This window comes from Chrysemys picta, chromosome 1 (genome assembly GCF_011386835.1).
Source record: "Chrysemys picta bellii isolate R12L10 chromosome 1, ASM1138683v2, whole genome shotgun sequence".
Classification (NCBI taxonomy): domain Eukaryota; kingdom Metazoa; phylum Chordata; order Testudines; family Emydidae; genus Chrysemys; species Chrysemys picta.
In genome coordinates this window covers 39,685,019-39,706,999 of record NC_088791.1, presented here as the reverse complement: position 1 = coordinate 39,706,999, position 21,981 = coordinate 39,685,019, and the positions used below count along the sequence as shown (strand labels likewise).

At 42.1% G+C, this 21,981-nt stretch overlaps 1 protein-coding gene across 1 annotated transcript; it reads right to left on the bottom strand.

Moving 5' to 3' along the window:
• Positions 1-201: 201 nt before the first annotated feature.
• On the bottom strand, positions 202-21,662 carry SELENOO (selenoprotein O). The gene is made up of 9 exons (XM_008172893.4): positions 21,024-21,662; positions 16,548-16,751; positions 15,503-15,683; positions 9,092-9,222; positions 8,367-8,647; positions 8,011-8,161; positions 4,851-5,036; positions 2,018-2,174; positions 202-1,291 (listed from the first exon to the last, which is right to left on the bottom strand). Exons 1-9 carry the CDS (start codon positions 21,611-21,613, stop codon positions 1,097-1,099), a joined length of 2,076 nt encoding a protein of 691 aa, XP_008171115.3. The 5' UTR covers positions 21,614-21,662; the 3' UTR covers positions 202-1,096.
• Positions 21,663-21,981: the final 319 nt, after the last annotated feature.

Here is a 21,981-nt window from a genome sequence, read left to right as displayed (position 1 = left end):
ATACAGAACCAAAACTGCATAAAGTCAACAAGAGAGGAAATAGGAGCATAATTTGTATATTCTCGGACATTGCCACCCCAAATATTAGCAAATAAGAATACTAGAATGGCAGCTTTCAAAGTAACATTTCCAGAGATTGTGATGATGATGGATGGATTGAAGACTAAGTTACACAAGTCGCATTGAATAATGTTGAACAAGTACACATCTGCCAGTTTAATGTAGACGGGACTGTGTCAACAGCATAAATAATCATAGATAATGAACGCTTATATTAAGTACTGGGTAGTTTATAGGGAACAAGCTAAGTTGGCAAAGTGATCTTGTTTAGGTCAACTGACTTACAAGCTGCAGTCCAAGATTTTAATAAATATTTGTACGTGTGTATCACACACAAACATGTTAAAGCTAAATATATTTGTCTGCTAGGACTTTCGAGTGCAAATAAGTATAGTCCCCCTCAATTCTGATTTCTATACTGTATATTATAAAAAAATTATACTCAGTTGCTTTTCCTCCCCCCCCAGTTTGCAAAAAAATTCTCTAAAAAAAATGACTGATGTTAATATGAAGGTTCACAAGAAAGGAACTACTCAGTTAAAGGAATCATAGCTTCAGATAAGCAATGATAAGCTTACTCCTCCATTAAAGAGGATCAAACATCCCTGCAGAGTAAAAGCATTAACCACATTTTGGGAATAAGTACTGTTAATTCATCATCAGTCAAAAATATATCAGATTTCTGATTTGTTATTTTTGTCGTCACATAAAAACAGTTACATTTGGATGTTCAAGGATCACTGTGTGCCTACACCTAAGACATCACTAATTACAATGTTGTGAGGAGAAAAGAAAGTTGTTCAGCTCCCCAAACATTAATCTAACAATGTACATGGACTGTTGATTGTCATTGGTCCGTTAAACCTATGATCCATGATTGTGTCAAAATAAGCATTGCTGCTCAAGTGTGGTTGTAGATACATCCAAATGAACTGTTTCAATGACTTAACAGCACTTTGATTTTGCCTTGTTTGATTCTCCACTACTGAAGAAGGATCAGCATCTCCAGCTTACAGTGAAAAATAAAACAAGGCCATTATGAAGATCACGTAACACAGAGTTCTGAAGCCCAGAGTGGCGGTTTACTGCTATATGGAAGTCTGCTGCTGGTCACTGGAGCACAAGTGGCAGCTGCTGCAACTGTTTCCTCCTCTTCTTGATCTTCCTGTACCTCAGTGAGATCTTCTGTCTCTTCAAATGGATTTTCCAAGCGTTTCAAAACCTCTCTTACCTAGGGAGAAAACCGCAACGTTGCAGTAAGAAATTAAAAAGTAAAAACTGAACCTTCAATAGGTTCAAATAAATCTGAAAAACTGTATTTAATGGATAAGCAGCCTATGAAGAGCCACAAATGAAAGATGAAATAACATGTGATACACTGGTGTTATCTAAACTGAAAATGGAGATCTGCAATTATTTTATCATCTATTGTAGCCTGCATAGAACTCGGTATGAGTAACAGCAATTGGCAGGCTTATATTATTCAAAATAAAGTACCTGAACACCTTTACATTAGAATCAATACTATACATATGTTAAATTGTATCTGGACACTGTAATATTTAAACATAACGTTGAGCTAAATAGGATCAAAAGTTATCACGTTTTAAAACTCCATTTGGCAAGTAGGGTTTTAAGTACAAACTAATCCTCAACACTCTTGTGAGTTAAGTATCCATTTTATAGATGCAAAAATGCCCACAGTTCCGCAGCCAATCAGTGCAGAGCAGGGGTTGAAAAATCAGAAGTTCCTAGCTCCTTGCCTCATGTTGTAGTCACCAGACCACCTAGCTCAAAAATAAAAAAAAATAAAAAAAAAATTGGCCCATCATATTATATTTTTTTCTCTTTTAATCTTGCTGCATGTTATACAACATGTAATCTGGACTGTAAAATTCCTTGGAGGATTTTCTGAAGTATCATGCATATACAGCAATGTTGAATAGTAATACTGTACCTCTGTGAAGTCTCCATTTTCAGCTGCTTCAATGGCATTCTGAGCAATGTAATTTCTCAAGATATATTTTGGATTGTTTGAATTCATAATCTTCACACGTTCAGCATTCCAGACATCAGCATTACTAACACTTTCTATCTCTTTTTCTAATCGGACTCTGAAAATAAGCAAGAAGAAACAAATTAAGAATTTTGTTTGCTTCAAGATTCTGTTTTTAAAATTTGGACCCATTTTCCTGAATTAGCAAGCAAAAATGGGAATTTCAAGATGAGAACATGGCCTAGGATCCTCCCTGTTGGTCTGGAAAGCTCAGCCATTTTTAAATTTAATCTACAAAAACTCTACCTCCCACCTCAGTTAAGAACCTGTTTCACAGTCCATTAGATGCAGCAAATTGAAGTACAGCATGTGCTAAGTGGCAAGCATACACATTTCTCTTGAAGACTTCACATTTTTGAAAATATCATTGCTTATTTGAAGCCTTGACAAGTAAAACATACCGCATAAGTCATCATATGAATATTCCTGCACTTTCAGGAATCAACTCTGAAGCTTTTCTATGCACTTTATTGTATATTTAAGTTTCTTGCATTCTTACAATAGTAGAGAGATGGGATACAGTCAAGAATCAGATCTATGACTGGTACTTACTCCTGCTACAGTTCTCAGCTGTAGTGAAGAGGATCAGTCACAGGAAGCCAGCTGTGACTGCCATCACAAGTTAAAGCACGACTTCACCTGCCCTAACTTACCCTGCTGGAGTAATAGGCAGCTACACTATACCAACCCTACCAGCTCTGGGCCAGCAGAAATTCCTACCTTCACAGGAGGATTTCTCTGTCGGGAATCTCCAGCTATCTTAAAGTCTTTTGGCACTTCTATAAAGCACCAAGTGGCCTTAGGGGTAAAGAGAATGTGGGCCCCATTGTCTTGCTTTACCTTATGCTCCCCACATGCTTTTCTAAATTCAAATACAATACATCTTGGCAGTAAGAGTATTGAATATTATCTATTATTGTGTGGATTTTTGCCTCAGGCCAAGAAGTATTAGATGGGTGAACTACCCTAAAGGTTGGACAGCTCTGGTGTAAGTCATGTTTTGGTAATATATTTACTAACGATCCAAACTAATACAATCAAGTTTAGGTATATGTTAGAATTAACAAAGTCAAAATACACAATTTCATCCAAATGTCTGTATGTCTGTGTACCAATGCACCAAACTGGATTTAATACTAATTAACTTATGAAATTTCCACGGAAAATTATTATTGAACATGTGGGTGTTTTATTCTAACTTTTGTAAATTATTCACATTCTATTTTTTTTTTTTGGCATCACCTACATCTGTTCTATGTTGTAAAGCTTTTGAGGCTGGGGCCATGCTGTCTTCTATTTGTAGAGGGCTATGTACTGTTGCTCAGTATAGTAGAACCTCAAAGATATGAACACCAGAGTTACGGACTTACTGGTCAACCGGACACCATGTGGAACTGGAATTAAGCAATCAGGCAACAGCAGAGACAAAAAAAACCCCAAAACGAACTCCCCCTCCCCCCACCCCCAGCGAATACTGTACTGTGCCTATATTGCATCTTAAAGGTAGGCACATCTGGGCTGCCTGTCCCCACCTCCACCCCCTATTCGTCACCCGGGGGGCAGTCGCTTACAGATAGGAGGTGAAGACGCTGAAGTTCACAGGCACAGCTGTGAGCCCCCGAGCAGGAGCAGCACTGGGGTCTGCACCGCTTTCCTGTAAGCCATGGGTGCAGGTTCCCCACACTCCCCCTGTGGTCAGCAGGGGGACAAGCCTGCAAGCTCAGTCCCAGCCCGGGAAAGAAACTTCCTGAGCTCCTGCTGGAACCTGACCCGGAGCCCAATCTCCTGCCTGCATGCTACACTCTGGATCAGCAGCTCAATTTTAAGGGGCCATAGCCTGCACCGTGCTCCCACTGACGCTGTAGTGCCCCAGGGTGCCTCACACATCACCCTTGTAGTGAGGTGGCTAGAACCATCTGTCTATCCCCATTCCCCACTCGCTGGGCAGCCACTTACAGGTAGCAGATTACTCCTGGGGGAATTCTGCGCCACTGCGCATGCAGAATTTAATGTTGTGTGCACAGAATTTCCTTTTTCTCCCACAGAAATGGGCTGTAGAGCTGCTGCCCGCCACTAGGGGCTGCTGGACCCGGCAGAGCCCAGCTCGCAAATAAAAGATGCTGCTGGGGGCAGTTGGAGGAGGGGGGGGGAGAGAGGGTGCGAGTGTCTGAGCAGGGGGGCTCTGTAGCTGGGCTCTGGGGTGTCTGGCTGGGGGACACCCCGCAGCTGGTCTCTGGGGGTGGAGGGAGTGCGGGTGTCTGGGCTGAGGGCATGCCCCACAGCTGGGCTCTGGGGGGTAGGGGATGCAGGTGTCTGGCCCCCCTTCTGGGCTCTGAGGGGGCAGAAAAACAGGGGTTTCTTTAACTCTCTACTCCTGGGGGATTTTTTTTTTTGGGTCAGACAGTCGCTGACAGGTATTTTGAAATAAATTACCAAAATAATTGAAACTGGCCTGATTATTTAGTGTTATTTTGACAAATAAAATATGCAGAATTTTAAATACTGTGTGCAGAATTTCCCCAGGAGTAGGAGGTGAAGACGTTGAAGTTCACAGACAAAGCTGTGAGCCCCTGCTCTGAGCAGTCCGCCCTGAGGAGCATCCCAGAACCTCTTGTGCAGTTACAAACATTTCAGAGTTACGGACAACCTCCATTCCCGAGGAATCCGTAATTCTGAGGTTCTACTGTAGATATGACAGCACAAATGTATTGCAGGCAATATTTAATAATCTCACCTGTACTTCTGCAGCCATTCTTTCCAGTGTCTTTTATTTCTACTCAGTAAGTCAGCTGCTGTTAATTGCTGCAGTTTAGAAAACTGTTCTATGCGGTCTAATTCTTTATTTATATTAGCTTTTGTTCCAATTAATGCAAACAGTTGAGGATTAGACTGAGCCAACATTAGCATCATGGAAAGTTGTCTGCAGGGAAGAGGAAAATTATATCAGACATTAAACTCACAGTAACAGGCAAGGACGGGCTTTTTGTAGCCAGACTACTTTAGCAAGCAAGCAAAGTAACCTTGTTTTTTGTCAGCAAAGCTAAATACCCTGTATCCCACAATAAAGACTATATCTTATTATTCAAAAGTAAATTAATGTTACTGTTATCTCCTCCTCCCATTTGTTTAATCCACTTCTTGTGTTATGTCAAACCTAGATTGTAAGGCTGAGAATTCACAGCCATCTAGGGGATTTAGATGCACAATTCCCCCCTGAAATTAATGAGTTGTGTGTCTAAATGCCCTAGACAGCTTTGAAAATTGCAGCCTCGTGTTTGTAAAGTGCCAAGCATAATGGGATTTCACTTTTACATAGGGACCCTAGGTACTACTGTAATACAAACAACATAGTATCATAGAAAAGAAAGCAAAAACACTTTAGAAGAGTGGGGAATTAACACAATGGTATTGCTATATAATCATACAGCACACAGTAATATAATCTCAGACTTGTTATATTTTATCCTATTCTGCCATAAAGGACTATGGACAAAACATACCTAAAATATGTAATTCAACTAATTTATTGGATAATGACTAATATACTCTGCTAAAAAGATATGCTAATGGTTAACAGGACTAATTTATTAGAGGACAGGAGTTACTATTGTTAATAGATCTCGGGTTGTTTAGCCTGACCAAACGAAGGCTGAGGGGAGATATGATTGCTCTCTTTAAATATATCAGAGGGATAAATACCAGGGAGGGAGAGGAATTATTCCAGCTCAGTACTAATGTGGACACGAGAACGAATGGGTATAAACTGGCCGCGGGGAAGTTTAGGCTTGAAATTAGACGAAGGTTTCTGACCGTCAGAGGGGTGAAATATTGGAAGAGCCTTCCTAGGGAAACGGTGGGGGCGAAGGACCTGTCTGGTTTTAAGATTAAGTTAGATAAGTTTATGGAAGGAATGGTTTAAGGGGATAACGTGATTTTAGTCAGAGGAACAGCGTGCCATGGCAGGTAAATAGTATAATGGCAAATGAGGGTGAGGCTGGAGAATCTTGCCTACATGCTCGGGGTTTTACTGATCGCCATATTTGGGGTCGGGAAGGAATTTTCCTCCAGGGTAGATTGGCAGAGGCCCTGGAGGTTTTTCGCCTTCCTCCGCAGCATGGGGCAGGGATCGATGGCAGGAGGATTCTCTGCTAATTGAAGTCTCTAAGCCACAGGATTTGGGGACTTCAACAGCAGAGTCAAGGGAAAGGGTAGGGACGGCTTTGTGGCCTGCATCATGCGGGAGGTCAGACCAGATGATCATAATGGTCCTTCTGACCTTAAAGTCTATGAGTCTAAGTTATTTTGGTGTGGTTTTTATTAGGTTTCTAAAAGCTGTACACTGTTGGATTGTGTTAGTGTGAGCTGTCCAACAGTTTTATCACTTATTCAGCTGCCTTCTCCTCCTTCTCCCAGTTTAAGTAAACATTTGTTTTTGTCATGCCACATCAATACAAATGGAAATCTCAAAATCATTTTCTAAACTTCTTTCATTAATGCACACATAGAAAGTAATTAAAGGACAAAAAAACCTCATCAGCACCTAGTAGCTAAAGGACAACTCATCACTAAAGATAATTAAATATAATAGGATAGCATAAATGGGAACATTATCTAGCGGTTTTGATTGTTCAGTCTATATAAATTACCCTCCAAATCTGATCTACATATGCCTAAAGCAACCATCACTGGAGTGCTGTGGTATAACAGTTGTTGCACTCAGTGTATCGCTTCTCGGCTCTCTATGAGCTGTGGCGCAAACCCAGTACTGCATTAAAAAGCTTTGCTTTCATACTACTGTGATTTATTCATTACTTCTTCTGCTCCTCTGTACAAAGTCTGACTATAGTATCCCAAAAGGACTGACTCATGTATAATCAACAGATTTAATCCTTATTACAAGATTTATGTTTAGGCTCCAGATTTGGTCTACCTTGAAATCATAATCTAGTAATATCAATTGGCTTCTTAAGTATTAATTTCCTCCTTTTTCAATTTACCACATCATTGCTGGAACTCAACTGCCCATCTACTCCAAAGTGATAAACAACCATCAGCATCTCGGTGTGACATCAGAAATGTGTGACCATTCCTACTGCTCCGAGTAGAACTTAATTAACAGACAGACACTTTTTTATTCACACTGACAATTCTGAGGAAAAAGGTAAATGTAATTATGTTGGCTTCTGCAGCACTAGGCACACAAAATGTCTGCCAAATAAACAGGGAAACAATCGTTCCTAGAAAAATATATAAAATCTAGCATACTAGAAACAATGGAGAACACTAAGGGGCAGTTTCACTAGAATGCTCTTTCTACTTTCCACTGTTTCTGTGATGCAAAGCAGCTGTAATCCTGATGCAACTGGCCACCCTGAGTCAGGTTTATAGCTGCTCTGCTTAATGGTGCAGAGCAGCTGGAGCGTACCACTGAATCTGGCCCTAAACATGGAAACTGGATAGTTCTGGGGATTTGTAACAGTATACAGAGCATCTAATAAATTTAGCACAGTGATTGAAAGATTGAAAGCTGAGATAGCTCAGCTTGTTAACAGTACATGTGAAAGGGGTTTTGGTGATTTAAATCCAGTTCTTAGTGAATTGTATACTTACCACAAAACTACTAAATTTGACACACCTCAGCAGAGAAGCCAAATGTGGAAAAAGACAACTAGTCTCTCAAGCCAGGGTTAAAATGTCCTGGCAGGGCAACACAGGAAAACTTGCACTGCTGTTGATCTTATATTCCCGGTCTGTGGATAGTCAGACTGTCACTCCAGCACCTTTAATGATCACTAAACTCATTTAAACATTAAAAAGCATACAAAAACCAGCTATATATTGATAGTATGCCTGAAAACACGATTCAAAATTGTCATTGTTTACTTCAGTCGTACCTTGGATCCATCTGAGGCCTGAAAGCAACTTTTAGTTCTTCCATGGAAGCACACTGTGTGGCAATCTTTTCCAGGAAATCTTCCAATTTTAGAGGATCCAAACCGCCCAAGAAAGAGCTCAGCAAACGGAAAGTATTTGTAAAGTCTCCACCTGAACACAAGATTTTATTGTTCAGACATAAGACAGTCTAATTTAACTTCAACTTAAAGTTTATAGTCTAATTTGTTTCTACTAGATACATCCAACTTTTTGAAGGAAGGTTCATTTGTGGTCAGTGGAATAGGATTCTCTGATCAGTTATTTTTCTAATGTAGGACACAAGACAACCAAGTTATGTCCTGTTTTCATCACTAACCTGTGAGATGCATAGTTTCTAGAAGTTCAGACACCAATTTATCATCATCTTCTAATTCCAAATGAATGAGACCTAGCTTCTTCCTCATCTTCTGCAAATAATGCCTCTCAAATTCTGCATCATACTCCTCTTTGAGAATGAGTTCACTGATCTCCAAGGGCAGTTCTGGGACTAAAGCTTCAGCAAGCTTCCCTAGATTCCACTTGCAGATCTCCGGCTGTTTGTTATAAGCATAGCGCCCTGCATTATCTGAACCATTGCAAATGTGTTCTGGGTCATATCTACAGATAAAAAAGAAATGGTTAGCAGTCTTCTTCTAGTTAACTGAGAGTAACTACTGTGTTAGATCCTTTAGGAGACTAGAAAGTGCAAGAAGGAAGAGTGCTTTTAGTTCTGACATTCCTCCAAAACTATGAATCTAAGCATGTGCTTGCTTTGCCTTTCCTTAGAGTAAACCCAAGACCTTTCAAATACAGAAAAGAACCATACTAGAAAATGAACAAGTTATACATATACAGATGTGACAATGCCAGAAGGTTAGAAATGGTTATGTCAAGGAATATAAAACAATTAGGGCTAACTTAATTGGACTCGCCACATATAAGGCGCAATAAATCCACTTAGGAGGATGTTGAAAAGGAATGAAAGCAATCAGGAAAAGCATGAGGATTATTTTGCACAGCAAACACACAGTTGTACATTCCAGGTAATTAAACTATACTGACCTGTCCATAAACCCAAAAGGGCCATAGTCAATAGTAAGTCCTACTATGCTCATATTATCTGTATTCAGCACACCATGGCAAAATCCAACACATTGCCATTCAGCAACCATCCTTGCTGTCCGCTTTGTTACCTAAGAAACAAACACTTCAACTTTGATTACGACTTAGACATTTCTATATATTTCAAGGGATCGATCATTTTAACCTAAACAGTGTTATTTTACAAGATACGACTGCATTATACTGTAGGGCTTGAAATTCAGGGGGGAAAAAAGCTACTTTCACTGAAGTATGGCCTTCTGCTCCACTAACCTAGTTATCTCCCCAAAAGCAAACAGCGATTTAGCCCAAGTCCCAGCAGCAGCAACGTTTTATCAGCATCTCCCCCAAACTAAAGGTCTGCTCCTACTGAAATAAATATCAATAAATAAAATTCATATTGACTTCAATGGAAGCAGGATCTGGCCCTCAGGATGTATAAATAAAATAAGTTTCATTAGCCTAAATGCTGTGTGTCTGTTTCCTTTGTTCATTATAACCCTATTTTCTACTCCCAATTTTTTCCCCATGCCATTTTCTTTCCTACTACATCTATCTTAACTGACAAACCAGCCCATACAACTTGGCCCTATGAGTCACAATGGCTCCCTTATGGAAGCCTGCCAGTGAATTTGTTAATGGCGAGCTGGAAGAAGTGGGAACCAGAGAACGGGAAAAAAAAAAACGATGCAAGAGGCTAGGAGTGAAAGAACAAGGGAAGTGACTACTAATACATGATGAAACTAAGGGCACCTGTCCAAGAATCACAAAGAGGGCTTCTAACAAAAGGTCAGAACCACTAGACTAAGGAAACCCCCTTTAGCTAAAAATTATCCAAATTGAATAAACCTTCATTATTCCAGTCTTTGCAACAAATATCTCCTGTTGCCCACTTCTAATTCCAGAGCAAGAACTATATGATTTCCCCATAAGAGGAAGTGCAATTTGGGGGGGGGGGGGGAAATAAAACTTACAAAGATTTAGAAAAACGAAGAAGTGTTATACAAGGATCATCAGTGTTCGACTTTTTGGTAGGGGAATATCAGATTCCTTAACTATGCTAAGGAAACAATAAAGATGCAAAGTTAAGCAAAAAAGTCAGGAAATGCCAAAATTGAAGTTTCACGTACAAGCTGAACTCTTCCTCATTGTATCCATGCATTATAGTTTTTAATTACTTTTCCATAGTATTGCTTCTGCAGTAAACAGGTTAGATGAGGTATAGTGCATAGAGAAAGGGGTGCAATATTTTTAAATAACTTATCAATTTCTTCATTTCAGTACTATCTGCCAACCAAAATTAAGTCTGTTTTAAGAAAAAGTTTTTTTCACTTTTAAAATAAAACTAATGTGTAAATCTATTATTGAACTGCTATCATTATAAAATCACATGACATGAACTATGATTTTCAAATCCTCAAAACCTGTTCAAATCAAAACCTATTTGCATCAGAGCACTGACTTCTCCTCCGAAACAGCTATCAACTTGTCAAATATAAAACTTCCTATCCTTCCTTCTAGAGCTGTCTAAGGTAGCAAAAGTGTTTTTATAACAGGAAAGCCATCTTTACACAAACCTCATTCTCAAAAATGACAGACTGTCTTTGCTTAAACTTTCATCAAAATCAACCAACTGGGGCAGAGATAAAGCCTGGAAAATTTCAGCCCCAGGAACAAAGTTCCAGGAAGTTAGAGAAACAGAAAGAAGGGTTTAGAATGCCAACATTTTGGAAACCTTAACTTTATGCATTCCCCTCACCACCATTTTCCATGTTCCTCGCTGGCATGCATTGTAATGCTTTCAAGCAAAACACTTTATATGGTTTCCACACTGCTCAGATAGGCGGTAAAAAGCCATATGACACAAGATACTCCAAGTAGCTACATGTGCACAGAACTGATTAGTAATACGCTATAAACAAGTGCAAGTGGCCACACTCTGCACTATGGCTCTATGCCAGAGAGATGAGATACCACCACAAAGTAAAATGAAGCACAAAGATGAGATCCAGGCTACTGAAAACAAAAGCCCCCATCATAATGATAAAGAAATGTGAACTGCACTGTGTCACTGCATAAAATGATTTGTTATTCTAGCAAAGTTTTGTTGGTTTTTTTTTAAACTGCCAATGAAAAGCTTCTAATGCAGTTAAAACATGGATCATTCAAGAACTGTGCGCTGATTAGAATGAGGTTGTCTGTGTTCTAGCTTCATTTAACACTTCTCTCCATCACCAATTTCTACACTTATTGATTTTTACAAAAAGAGCTTGGGAAATATGTTATTATACGTAACAGAAACCCACCACTTTAAAACGCCTGTTTACATTTTACCCTTGTTAAAAATAACATCTAAAACTACTATAACAAAGATTTGAAAAAGAGAGAAATCTGTTTTCTCTATACACAAAGTGATATCAAATGCACACACTTTTGCTATTTCTCTTATTTAGTCAGTTTCCTTCACAGTGTAAAAGAGGTGGCAAAAGCATTTTATATATTATAGGCAGGGCACAAAGTGATGCCTATTAAGGTTGTCCAACACTTCCATTATAAGACCCTATTTTCAGTTGCTTGTAACTGCCAAAACTTTAACAGTCTGGTCTGAAATTTAAATGTCAGGTGCCTGCCTCAGGCTGAATTTTTGTGAAAACTATCAGTCATTTCCAAGGAGAAAAATATGTTGTTTTGCGCTTGTTAAAAAACACTGGTGACCTTTTCTTTGAAAAGTTCTTGCACCCCTATGCTTTGGAGCAGAGACATGAAATTTGGAAGAGGGTGGCATATGTATTAGATGTGCCTTTTGCAATCCCCGTGAAAACATACCCAAGTTTGGCCAAGTAATAAGCCTATGAAAAGTGACAGCTGACACTTGGAACAGGTTACCAAGGAAGGTTGTGGAATCCTCATCATTTGATGTTTTTAAGAACAGATTAGACAAACTTCTATTAGGGAGGGCTTAGGTATACTTAATTCTGCCTCAGTGCTGGAGGATGGTCTGCACAACCTTTTGAGGTCCCTTTCAGCCCTACATTTCTATGATTCTGTACTCAGTAGCAACTTAGATTTTAGCAGCTGAAATCTCCAAAGATTGTCTGAACTGAGCAAGCTCCAGCCTGAGGCTGGAGCAGGACTTTCCCTGCAATTGCAGCTCTGAATTGTTGTGTACCATGCTGGGTCCTGCCACTTGAGCTGAGAGAACAGGAAGGCTGCTCTCCTGCACTCTCAATGACTCCTCTGCTGGGCCCAGGCAGCGTAGAGGAGGAAGCTGACTGATTTGAATATGGAGGGTACAAGAGATGAACCGGGGGGAGGGGAAGACAGGAGAAGTTTGGGAAAGGAGGTTGTGGGGAGGTGGATGAAACTGCCAGGAAGATGGGGAGAGGGAAATAGGGACATAGGGTATATGTGAGGCATGGGTCTAGGAGCCAGGTGGGAAAGCATGTGTGGGAAATTGGGAGCCAGCAGGTGGGAGCATGAAACAGACTGGATGAAGAGCAAGGTGGTGGAAACAGGGACTGGCTACGCAAGTTCACTGGCATTGGTGGTGGGAGCCTGGAGGAGCAAGACTAGGATTTACTAAGTCAGCAGGGACAAGATGTTTAAGGAGTGGAGATTGGGATGAGGAGTCTGGGATGGAAATAGATAGGACTGGGACAGTGAAAGGTTGGAGAGAATGGGACGGGGCCAAGTTTAGGTGGAATGGGCATAGAGCCTGTGCCCGCCCACTTGAACACAATCCCCTCCAGAACCTGGAATGCAACCCGAGATTCCTAAGCCTCAGTGTTCCTAGGCTGTCACCACATATCTGTGAAACCCACTGGCAAAGTGCCCTCTCTACTGCTGGTCCACAGAAATGACGACAACCTATTACTGCCATCATATATTCTATTAACTCAAGCAAGAGAGGTCTGTTGGGAATCAAGCAGTTGCAATCCTGCGGATGATATAGGTGTCTATGATGGCATGTGATGGAATTTGTGTTTTCACTTTGCTTTTTTAAAAACCCAGGAAATAAAACACACAAACCAAGTTAAAAGAAGATTAAGATTGCAAAGTCACACACAGAATTCAGGAAATTCCAGAATCAAAGTTGCCTATGCAATCTGAATTTGGCATCCTTGTGCAGATTCATTATAATTCAGTCTTTAATTACACGATCCCATACTATTTTTCCCCCACAGGGCCCCTGCCTCATTCAGGACACAGGATGGACTTACTCTAGGGATGAACCAGGGTTGTGTAGCAAAGGAAACTCTTTTGTAGGAACCTTGCTTCATTTGTGCAGAAGTAGGAAGATGTGTAGTGAACAAAGAAGGAGACTGCAGGAAAGAAAGGACAGTCATGGGCAAGGTCTGCCCTGGAGAACTGGATTTATAAATGTCTAGGCCACAGAGTCCCTGGCATCATATAGGAAAGTCACTTAAACAAAACTTTTCATAGGGGGTCACTAACTGTGTTCCTCAGTGCTGAGCATTCACAACTGCAACTGAAGTCAGTGGGAGTTGTGCTATATAATACTAAGTACTCTGAAAAATCAGCTCATAGGCATCTCAAACTGAGTACCAAAAAGGAGTGAACTTTTAACCTTAGTTCCTATGCCTCAGTCCCCCATCTGTAAATTGGGGATAATTATACTCCCCCATCTCACAGGTGTGTTGTGAATATAAATTAATGTTTGTGAAGCATTCAGATACAATAATGATTAATGCCACAGAAAAACCCATGAGGAAATTAATAATTCTGTCTTCAAAGCAAGGTTTGAATAGCGTGCAGCTAATAAGGCCTGGGGCCACACATTAATTGACAAACGAGGAGAAAAAAAATACTGAATAGCAGTCACCAAGAGAGCACCATCCATCCTGTGCACTGAATGAGACAGGGGTCCTGTGGAAAAAATAGTATGTGATCACGTAACTGAAGATTATCGTAATGCATGTGCACAAAGGGGACAAATTAAGTTTGCACAGGCAACCCGAATTCCGGAATTTCATAACCTGAGAACCTGACATGCAATCTTAATGTTTTAATGTAGTTTTTTGAGTGCAATATTATATATAAAATGACTAAGACCATAATAATTGGCAGGTGGGCCAGAGGTAGATCTACTACCTCAAACTAGTTTTTAAACTTTTTCCACTGACTAGATTTAAAGTAAACTGTTTAAGGCTTGAGACCTGACAAGAATCAATGATTAATCCAGTGGGGGGAAAAAATCCATTTGCGGGATCTTGTCAGAACACAGTTCTGTTTGCAGCATTTACAAAAATTATTCTAAAACTGAATTTTTGTTGGGCATTTTAAGCTTCCTAAAGTAGCTGCTGGCTAGTTCCTGCTAACCTTGACAGCTCAAACAAAGCCTTCTGGAGCAGTGAACCAGGTATCAAGTACGTGAAATGGCTTGTTTTGTTTTACTGGCAAATTCCTCTTCTTTCACATACACCTCCTTATGTTGCATCATATGGCCGGGCTAAGACTTTTCATTCTTCCTTTAAGAAAATCAGAAAAGCCCAGGAGACAAGTCCTATGGCCACTTTCCAGCTTCCCAATTTAGGTATAGTATTTAAATTGAGTGTACTGGACAGAGCTCCAGAAAACACATAATATTGGAATGTACAATTACTGAAATAGAAACAGAAGCATTTCATCTTCTTTAACCCCTTATTTTGCTCATTGAAATAAAGGAAGATACACTTATTTCCACCACCTTACAAACAACTAAGTAAACGGTGTGAAAAGCAGTGTTAACACAATATCAGTGTTTTGATGTATAAGCACACAACAGTCAGGAAACTTAGTTATAATTCCCACAACAACTTTAGCTCATCAACATTACATATTTCTATTAAGGCATAAATTTAGCAGTATATATACACCAATGCTACATATCTGCTAACAGCTCAAGTAATGATTACTGAGGAAACCATAACTGAATGTTCTGACTTTTGAGCATTTAAATTGTGAACATTTAATTTACATTCTTCTCAGTCAACATCCTTTTTTCCACCTTTCATATTAGCAAATGAGAAGAGACCTTTATTACATTCTAAATCATTACCTCATCATCAGCCAATCAGGGTCCAGAACTCCCCAACATTCTGATGCACTCAATTTATTATGCGTAGTCTTTTACAGCTCTTCAAAAGCCAGGGGAATCTTGATTTGCTGGTGAGGAGGTAACTAGTCTCTTAGATACATTTCAATATACAGTTCTATCAGGAGTGTTTTCTCCAAAAATAACAATTAAAAAGTTAAGATAACCAAAAGAAAAAAAAATTATAAAAAGTTCTCACTCCATAGTCTTCACAAGATGAAGTTCTTGTACCCTACTTTTACAAATACTATAAAAGGAAAGAATTATCAGCCTCATACCTCTCTGAAGAAAGCAGCATTCCTCTGAACACTGTTGTCAGAGTAAGCCTGCTGGATTTCTGGATAGAAAGTGCTGATCACATAATTAAGCATCTGTATTCGAATATCATTTCTGTTAACACTGGGACCTTTGCGTCCTGTGTGTTCATCTGTAGGTTTAAAAATCTCAAAAGATCCAAACCTGTTTTAAAATAATTAAGACACTTCTTATTCATTTATATCACAGCAATAAGAAACTACCACTTCGAAATTTTATTACCATAGTACCATCTCCTTAATTTAGGCCCCAGTCCTGCAAATGACAGAGATCATCAAAATAACAGAGCCCCATTGAAGCGTCACGCAGCAAAGGTGTGCATCCATGTGCTGCCAATTGAAGAATCAGGGGCCCTAGTGAGCATTAATGGCTAATTCTTAAGAGCGTCTTAAAAATATTCAGCGGAAGACAATGATTATATGGTGAACCTATTTTAAAATGTAACAGCAAACTAAAATAAAATACTGCCTATACAAATGAAAGACATCTTGCAAAAAATTGGAAAAGAGATTTTCCAAGCTTTATATATTTCCTACTCCTCAGCCTTCCATTAGGAATTTGTTACTTTGTAATGGATCACAGATCTTCCATAGAGTCCTAATATGGTTTCAAGCAGGAACTACCGTCCATCTCCAATATGTAGAGTTACATTTATCACAATCTAGATTTTGACCATTTTATTCCTTATCCTAAAACCCTTCATTAAGTGGCCTTTAAAATAGTCCTCTCCCACCTAATAGCCACCCACCAGCATCAGGAGTATCATAAAGAAGGCTTTTCTTTGCCAGGGCTTGAAAATATTTTTTTTTTAAATGTTATGAAGCTTAAAAAATTCGACAAAGGTGCCGGTGCATCCCATGGAAAACACAGAGTTCCACCAGTGTAGCACTGAAGAACTAAAATCCCAGAATGAGAATCATACATAGATGGTCTTGTTAGGGAAATAGTGTATTTCAAACAGGATGCTGGTTTTAACAAGAAAAAATTTGAAAACAGGCTTCTCTTTACCTTATAAACGTGGAAGCTATTCTCAGGACAATTGTGCATCTTTCATTTTTTGGATTTCCATCATAGAATATGTCCCGAACAACTTTTGAATCAGATGTTACACACGTTCCAGCCCTTGTTGTAGGTATACCTAGATGAAACATGGCCTCACTACACAGGAATTCTCTTATACTTGACCGCAGAACCTTTCGACCATCAGCTTGTCTATAAACCAAAACAGTAATACTACTTAGCTCTTGTGTAATACTTCTCATTTCTAAATCTCAAAACACTTTACAAAAGCAGGGTATCATGACCCGCATTTTCTAAGTGAAGAAACGAAGGCCCAAAAGTCAAGTGACTTGTCCAAAGTTGCCCAACATCTCCTCCTAGCATTACACATTGTAAATTGAAACTATCTCCTTAATGGTAACATTTATTTTTGGTATTAATACCAACATTCATAGTAGAAATAAAGTTAACATATATAGCCTCCTTCCCAATCATCTCTTCTGTATACTCCTTAAGCTTATCCCAATATTTAAATTCTGTAAAACACATTGTTAATGGAACACAAGGGCCAGCAGAAGTGTTCCCACCATTTTAAAATTTTAATAAAGAGCTTTTAAAACATGTAGATAGTCTTCTGCGACTTCTGCATTGCAGAACTTTACCTAGTATTGTAACTGCCTATAAACAAAAGTGAAACTGGCTTCATTAATTTTCATTATCCAAACTGCAAAAAAAACCCCACAAAATATAAACAAGTGAAATAAGTTGACTGAATTTTTAAAATTTAGTCACTTAATCTAAGGTTTTATTAGTAATGTCTACTACCAAAGTTGACTGCGTCTCTTTAAAGAAATTATTACAACTTTGGAATTAGCTGAAAAAGTAACTTCTTTCCCCATTCCCCCTTTAAAAAATGGACATTAAACATTCACAGGGTTTAGTTATCTCACACCACTGATAAACAATCTAGTTTGTATATTAGCTACCACTGAACACAAGTTACTGCAGTAGTTTTCAAACTGACCCCTGGCCCTGATGTCTACAGCTTCTGAAGCTAGTAGAAGAGGATATAAACTGAGATTCCTTCTGCTAGCGGTAGCCTATTCTAGGACTTCAATTTTCAGAGTTCGTTTTTTTTTTAACCAGCTGAACTTTAAAAAAACCTTTATCCTGCATCACTGTTTCAGATCTTTCTTTGTCAGATGCCTTTAATGCAGTGGTTCTCAACCCATAGTCCATGGGCCACTTGCGGCCCGATGACCACACAGCTGCAGCCAATGTGACATCGTCAGGACCATACATGTAGTGTGTATATATATTGTTTGGACGCAGCCCACATAACACAGAGAGGTACATATGTGGCTCACAATGGTAAATAAGTTGAGAATCACTGCTTTAATGTATACATTTAAATATAATCAATTTTTTGACCATCACCAAAATTAAAGGGATAGCAAACAAACAGAAACAGGACCAAAATGCACAATGACCGGAAAGTATAGAACAATAGGAGCTAAAAAATCAATGACTCAGTCTGTGCAGGTAATCCACTCTAGCACCTTTTGACTTGTTTACCTATTGTTTCCCCCCTACTTCTCTGACTAACGCTCCACACTAATGCAAACTACAAGCTAGCAGCTACCAGTATTTTAACTACCAGGAGAAGATCCTGGCTGAGCTTAAACAATACAGCAGAAAAAAAATTGGTGGCTGTTGCACACTAGCACCACCACTGTTATCAAAGCTCTGGCAATAACAAAGGTGGAAAATTTGAGGGAGAATGTCTACTGGGGAAGGAAAGAAACAACAAATGCAAAATGCAGGAAACGTAATTAGTTTCATCCTTCACACTAAAATATATTTATTTTCGTCTCAGCTCTTTTGTACCACTCCTTAACGTTATCTTTTTTAACCAAATATTATGATTGCTGTAGGGATGATGAAAAATCAGAGTTAAGAGTAGGGCCCTACCAAATTCACAGTCCATTTTGATCAATTTCATGGTCACAGGATTTTAAAAAATCATATATTTAATTTAAATCTGAAATTTCATGGTCTTGTAAGTGTAGGGGTCCTGACTCAAAAAGGAGTGGTGGGGGTGAGTTGCAAGGTTATTGTGTGTGGGGAGGGCTGTGGTACTGCTACCCTTACTTCTGTACTGCTGCTGACAGCAGCACTGCTTTCAGAGCTGGCCAGCTAGAGAGCGACGACTGCTAGCCGGGATCCCAGCTCTGAAGGCAACATTGCCGCCAGCAGCAATACCGAAGTAAGGATGGCATGGTATGGTATTGCCACCCTTACTGCTGCCTGCAGAGCTGGGCTCTCTGTCAGCAGCTGCCACTCTTCGGCCGCCCAGCTCTGAATGCAGCAGCGCAGAAGTAAGGGTGGCAATCAGGGCCGGTGCAAGGAAGTTTCGTGCCCTAGGCGAAACTTCCACCTTGCGCTCCTCCCCCCACAGCCCTGCGGCAGCTCCCCACCCCACCCCTCCGCCCTGAGGCGCCCCCACCTGCAGCAGCTCCCCCCCCCATGGGGAGCCATGCGGCAGCTCCCCACCCCAACTCTGCTCCGCCTCCTCCACTCTAATTCTCCTCCCCTCCCAAGCTTGCGGCGCCAAACAGCTGATAGACGCCGCAAGCCTGGGAGGCGGGAGAAGTGGAGCAGCCACTGCTTTGGGAGAGGGAGTCTGAGCCGCACGTGTCAGCGCGCCGCCAGCAGCCCAGCCCAGGAACGCTGTAAAAAAAAATTGGGGGCACCGCTTTTTGGTGCCCCCAAATCTTGACACCCTAGGCAACTGCCTAGTTTGCCTTAATGGTAGCACCAGCCCTGGTGGCAATACCATACCATGAGACCCTTACTTCTGCACTGCTGCTGGTGGGGTGCTACCTTCAGAGCAGGGTGCCTGGCCAACAACTGCCACTCTCCTGCCATTTAGCTCTGAAGGCAGTGCAGAAGTAAAGGTGGCAATACCATGACCCCCCCCCCCCCAAAAAAAAACAAACCTTGCAACCCCCCTACAAATCCCTTTTGGGTCAGGACCCCCAATTTGAGAAATACTGATCTCGCCCATGAAATCTGTATAGTATAGAGTAAAAGCACACACAAGACCAGATTTCACAGGGGGAGACCACATTTCACAGTCCGTGAAGTGTTTTTCATGGCTGTGAATTTGGTAGGGCCCTAGTTAAGAAGTGTACATTACAGGGTCTGTACCTCAAAAATGTGGTCCAGAACATGAAACAGATTGAAAAATCACTGACAATGTAATTAGACAATTATTCATGGCTGATTGAGGTGCAAAGAAACCATCTTTCCTTGAAGTCTCTTTCTAAATTATTACTTAGTGAGCTTGTGGATGCACAAAAATATTTATCTTTGCTAAGCTAGTATTACACCAAGTTTAGTAAAGTGTGCATTGGAATCATTCTTTCAGGAGTTTACTTGACAGGAGACTGCTAGATAACTGACTTTGTAAAATAGAAACTGTGAAACAGTAAGATTATGACAAGGAGTATACACAGATTAAATAATTTGGTGTGGGAAATCATATGTTGACTGGTTAACTGGCACTGGCCCACATGACAGGCCTGCCAAACATATACTGAAGATTTTATTTATAATGGGATTTACAAACGTAAGAATCACACTCATAACAGATTTGGCATATGGAGTTCTTTAGCTCCTTAGTGAGCAGCTGGTTTGGAAAGGTATGATTGCGGTCACTGAGTTGTCTATAACCTACCCAACCATTTTTTATTTATTCTCTGAACTTTTTTTTTTTTTTTTTTTTAAGAATACAAGTGGAAGCTATTAGCTGTTGGCTCAATCCTTTCATAAAGGTCTGGACTATACTAACTTTTCTGGGGACTCGCTCACCATTGCAGCTCCACTCGTGAGCATGCTAGTTAGACAGGGCCATAGGGTACTGGGAGACCCGTTAAATGGGTCCCATTCTTGGCCCACCCATTACCAGAATAGGCCAACAATGCAACCATTTAATCTCTCTCTACAGGCACCATCATATACCCCAGTGACAACGTGATGGGGCAAGGGTAGGAGAACGTGAGTGCCCCGTCTACACTAGCATGCACCTCCACTTGTCCTGGGCATTGGGAGGCATTTCCCACAGTGGCAGGCAGGCAAAGGCTTCTGGGCTGGGGACACTGTGGTCAGTACAAAACGCATGGGGGGATGGGCTGCCCAGGGGTGAAGTGACTGGGGGGAGGAGAGAAGAGAGGACTGGGAATGGCAGAGGCTTAAAGCCACTTCGCGGAGCTCCCCCGCTGCAGCAGCCCCTGGCGCCATCTCCCAGCGGGACCGGGGCTGTTCTGGGGCACTAAAGCAGTGGGCCAGGTGGGAGGGGAACCCACAAGCTCCAGGGACTGAGGCCTGCAGCTGTCCCCACGGACGGGTGCAGCGCGCCCACCAGCCCGGGCCGGAAGAGGGGCAGGACTCACCCGCCCCCGGCGCCTCCCCGCGAGTGGTTACCGGGAGAAGGGGGTGAGCCCGGCCCCCTTGAGCTGGATCTCCCAGCGCTCGCCCCGCGGGCTCAGCACCTCGCCCAGGTACATGGCCGCGCCGTCGCCCAGCTGCCCGGCGAAGCTGCCGAACTGGTGCCCACAGTAGCAATGCGCAGCGGGCTCCGCGCCGGGTAGCAGCCGGTTCCCGCTGAAGTACAGCGCGGCCTCGGCCTCCAGCTCCTCCAGCGCCCCGGCCGCGGGGGGCTCCACGCCCAGCAGCGCCAGGGCGGGCAGCGACATGGCCACCAGCCGCGGGCTCTGCACCGGGCTGGGCCGCACCCGCGAGAAACAGGCGCCGGGCACCTGCCGCGGCACGTTCTCCTCAGACGGGTCCAGCGGCAACGAGCGCAGCGCCCGGTTATCGAAGCGCAGCGCTCCGAGCCAGCCCGCAGCCGTCCCCGGGGCTGCGCTGGGGCCCGGGCTCTCCGGCCGGGCAGCGAGGGGCGGGGATGGCGGGGGCTCCTGCATGGCGTCGCTGCAGCAGCCGGGAGGGCGCAGGCCGCGCGGGACCGGAGTGGGCAGGAAGAAGCAGCGCCCACTCCGCAGCACCGCGGCCATTCACCCACCGGACCCGGGGAGGCGCAGTGACCCCCCCCTACCGCGGGGACAAAATTGTGATGTCACGCCCACCGCCTTATCACAGGGCGAGCTTCCTCCAAGGCCCACCACGCCATCCTATGACAGGGCGAACTGCCCCTAGGGCCACGCCCACCTCCCTGTCCTATCAGGGCGCGCTGCCGCCAAGGCCCCTCCTTCCACCCCTAGCCCGTTCCCCTCCACCCAGTCACAGGGCGAAGTCATATCAAGGCCACGCCCCTCCTCATTGGCCACGCCCCTTCGCTGTGACCGCTGGCTACCGGTCCAATGTGAGCCCTGGAGCCGCGCTACTGTTATGGGGGAGGCCAGATAGATCCGTGCCTGCCCCC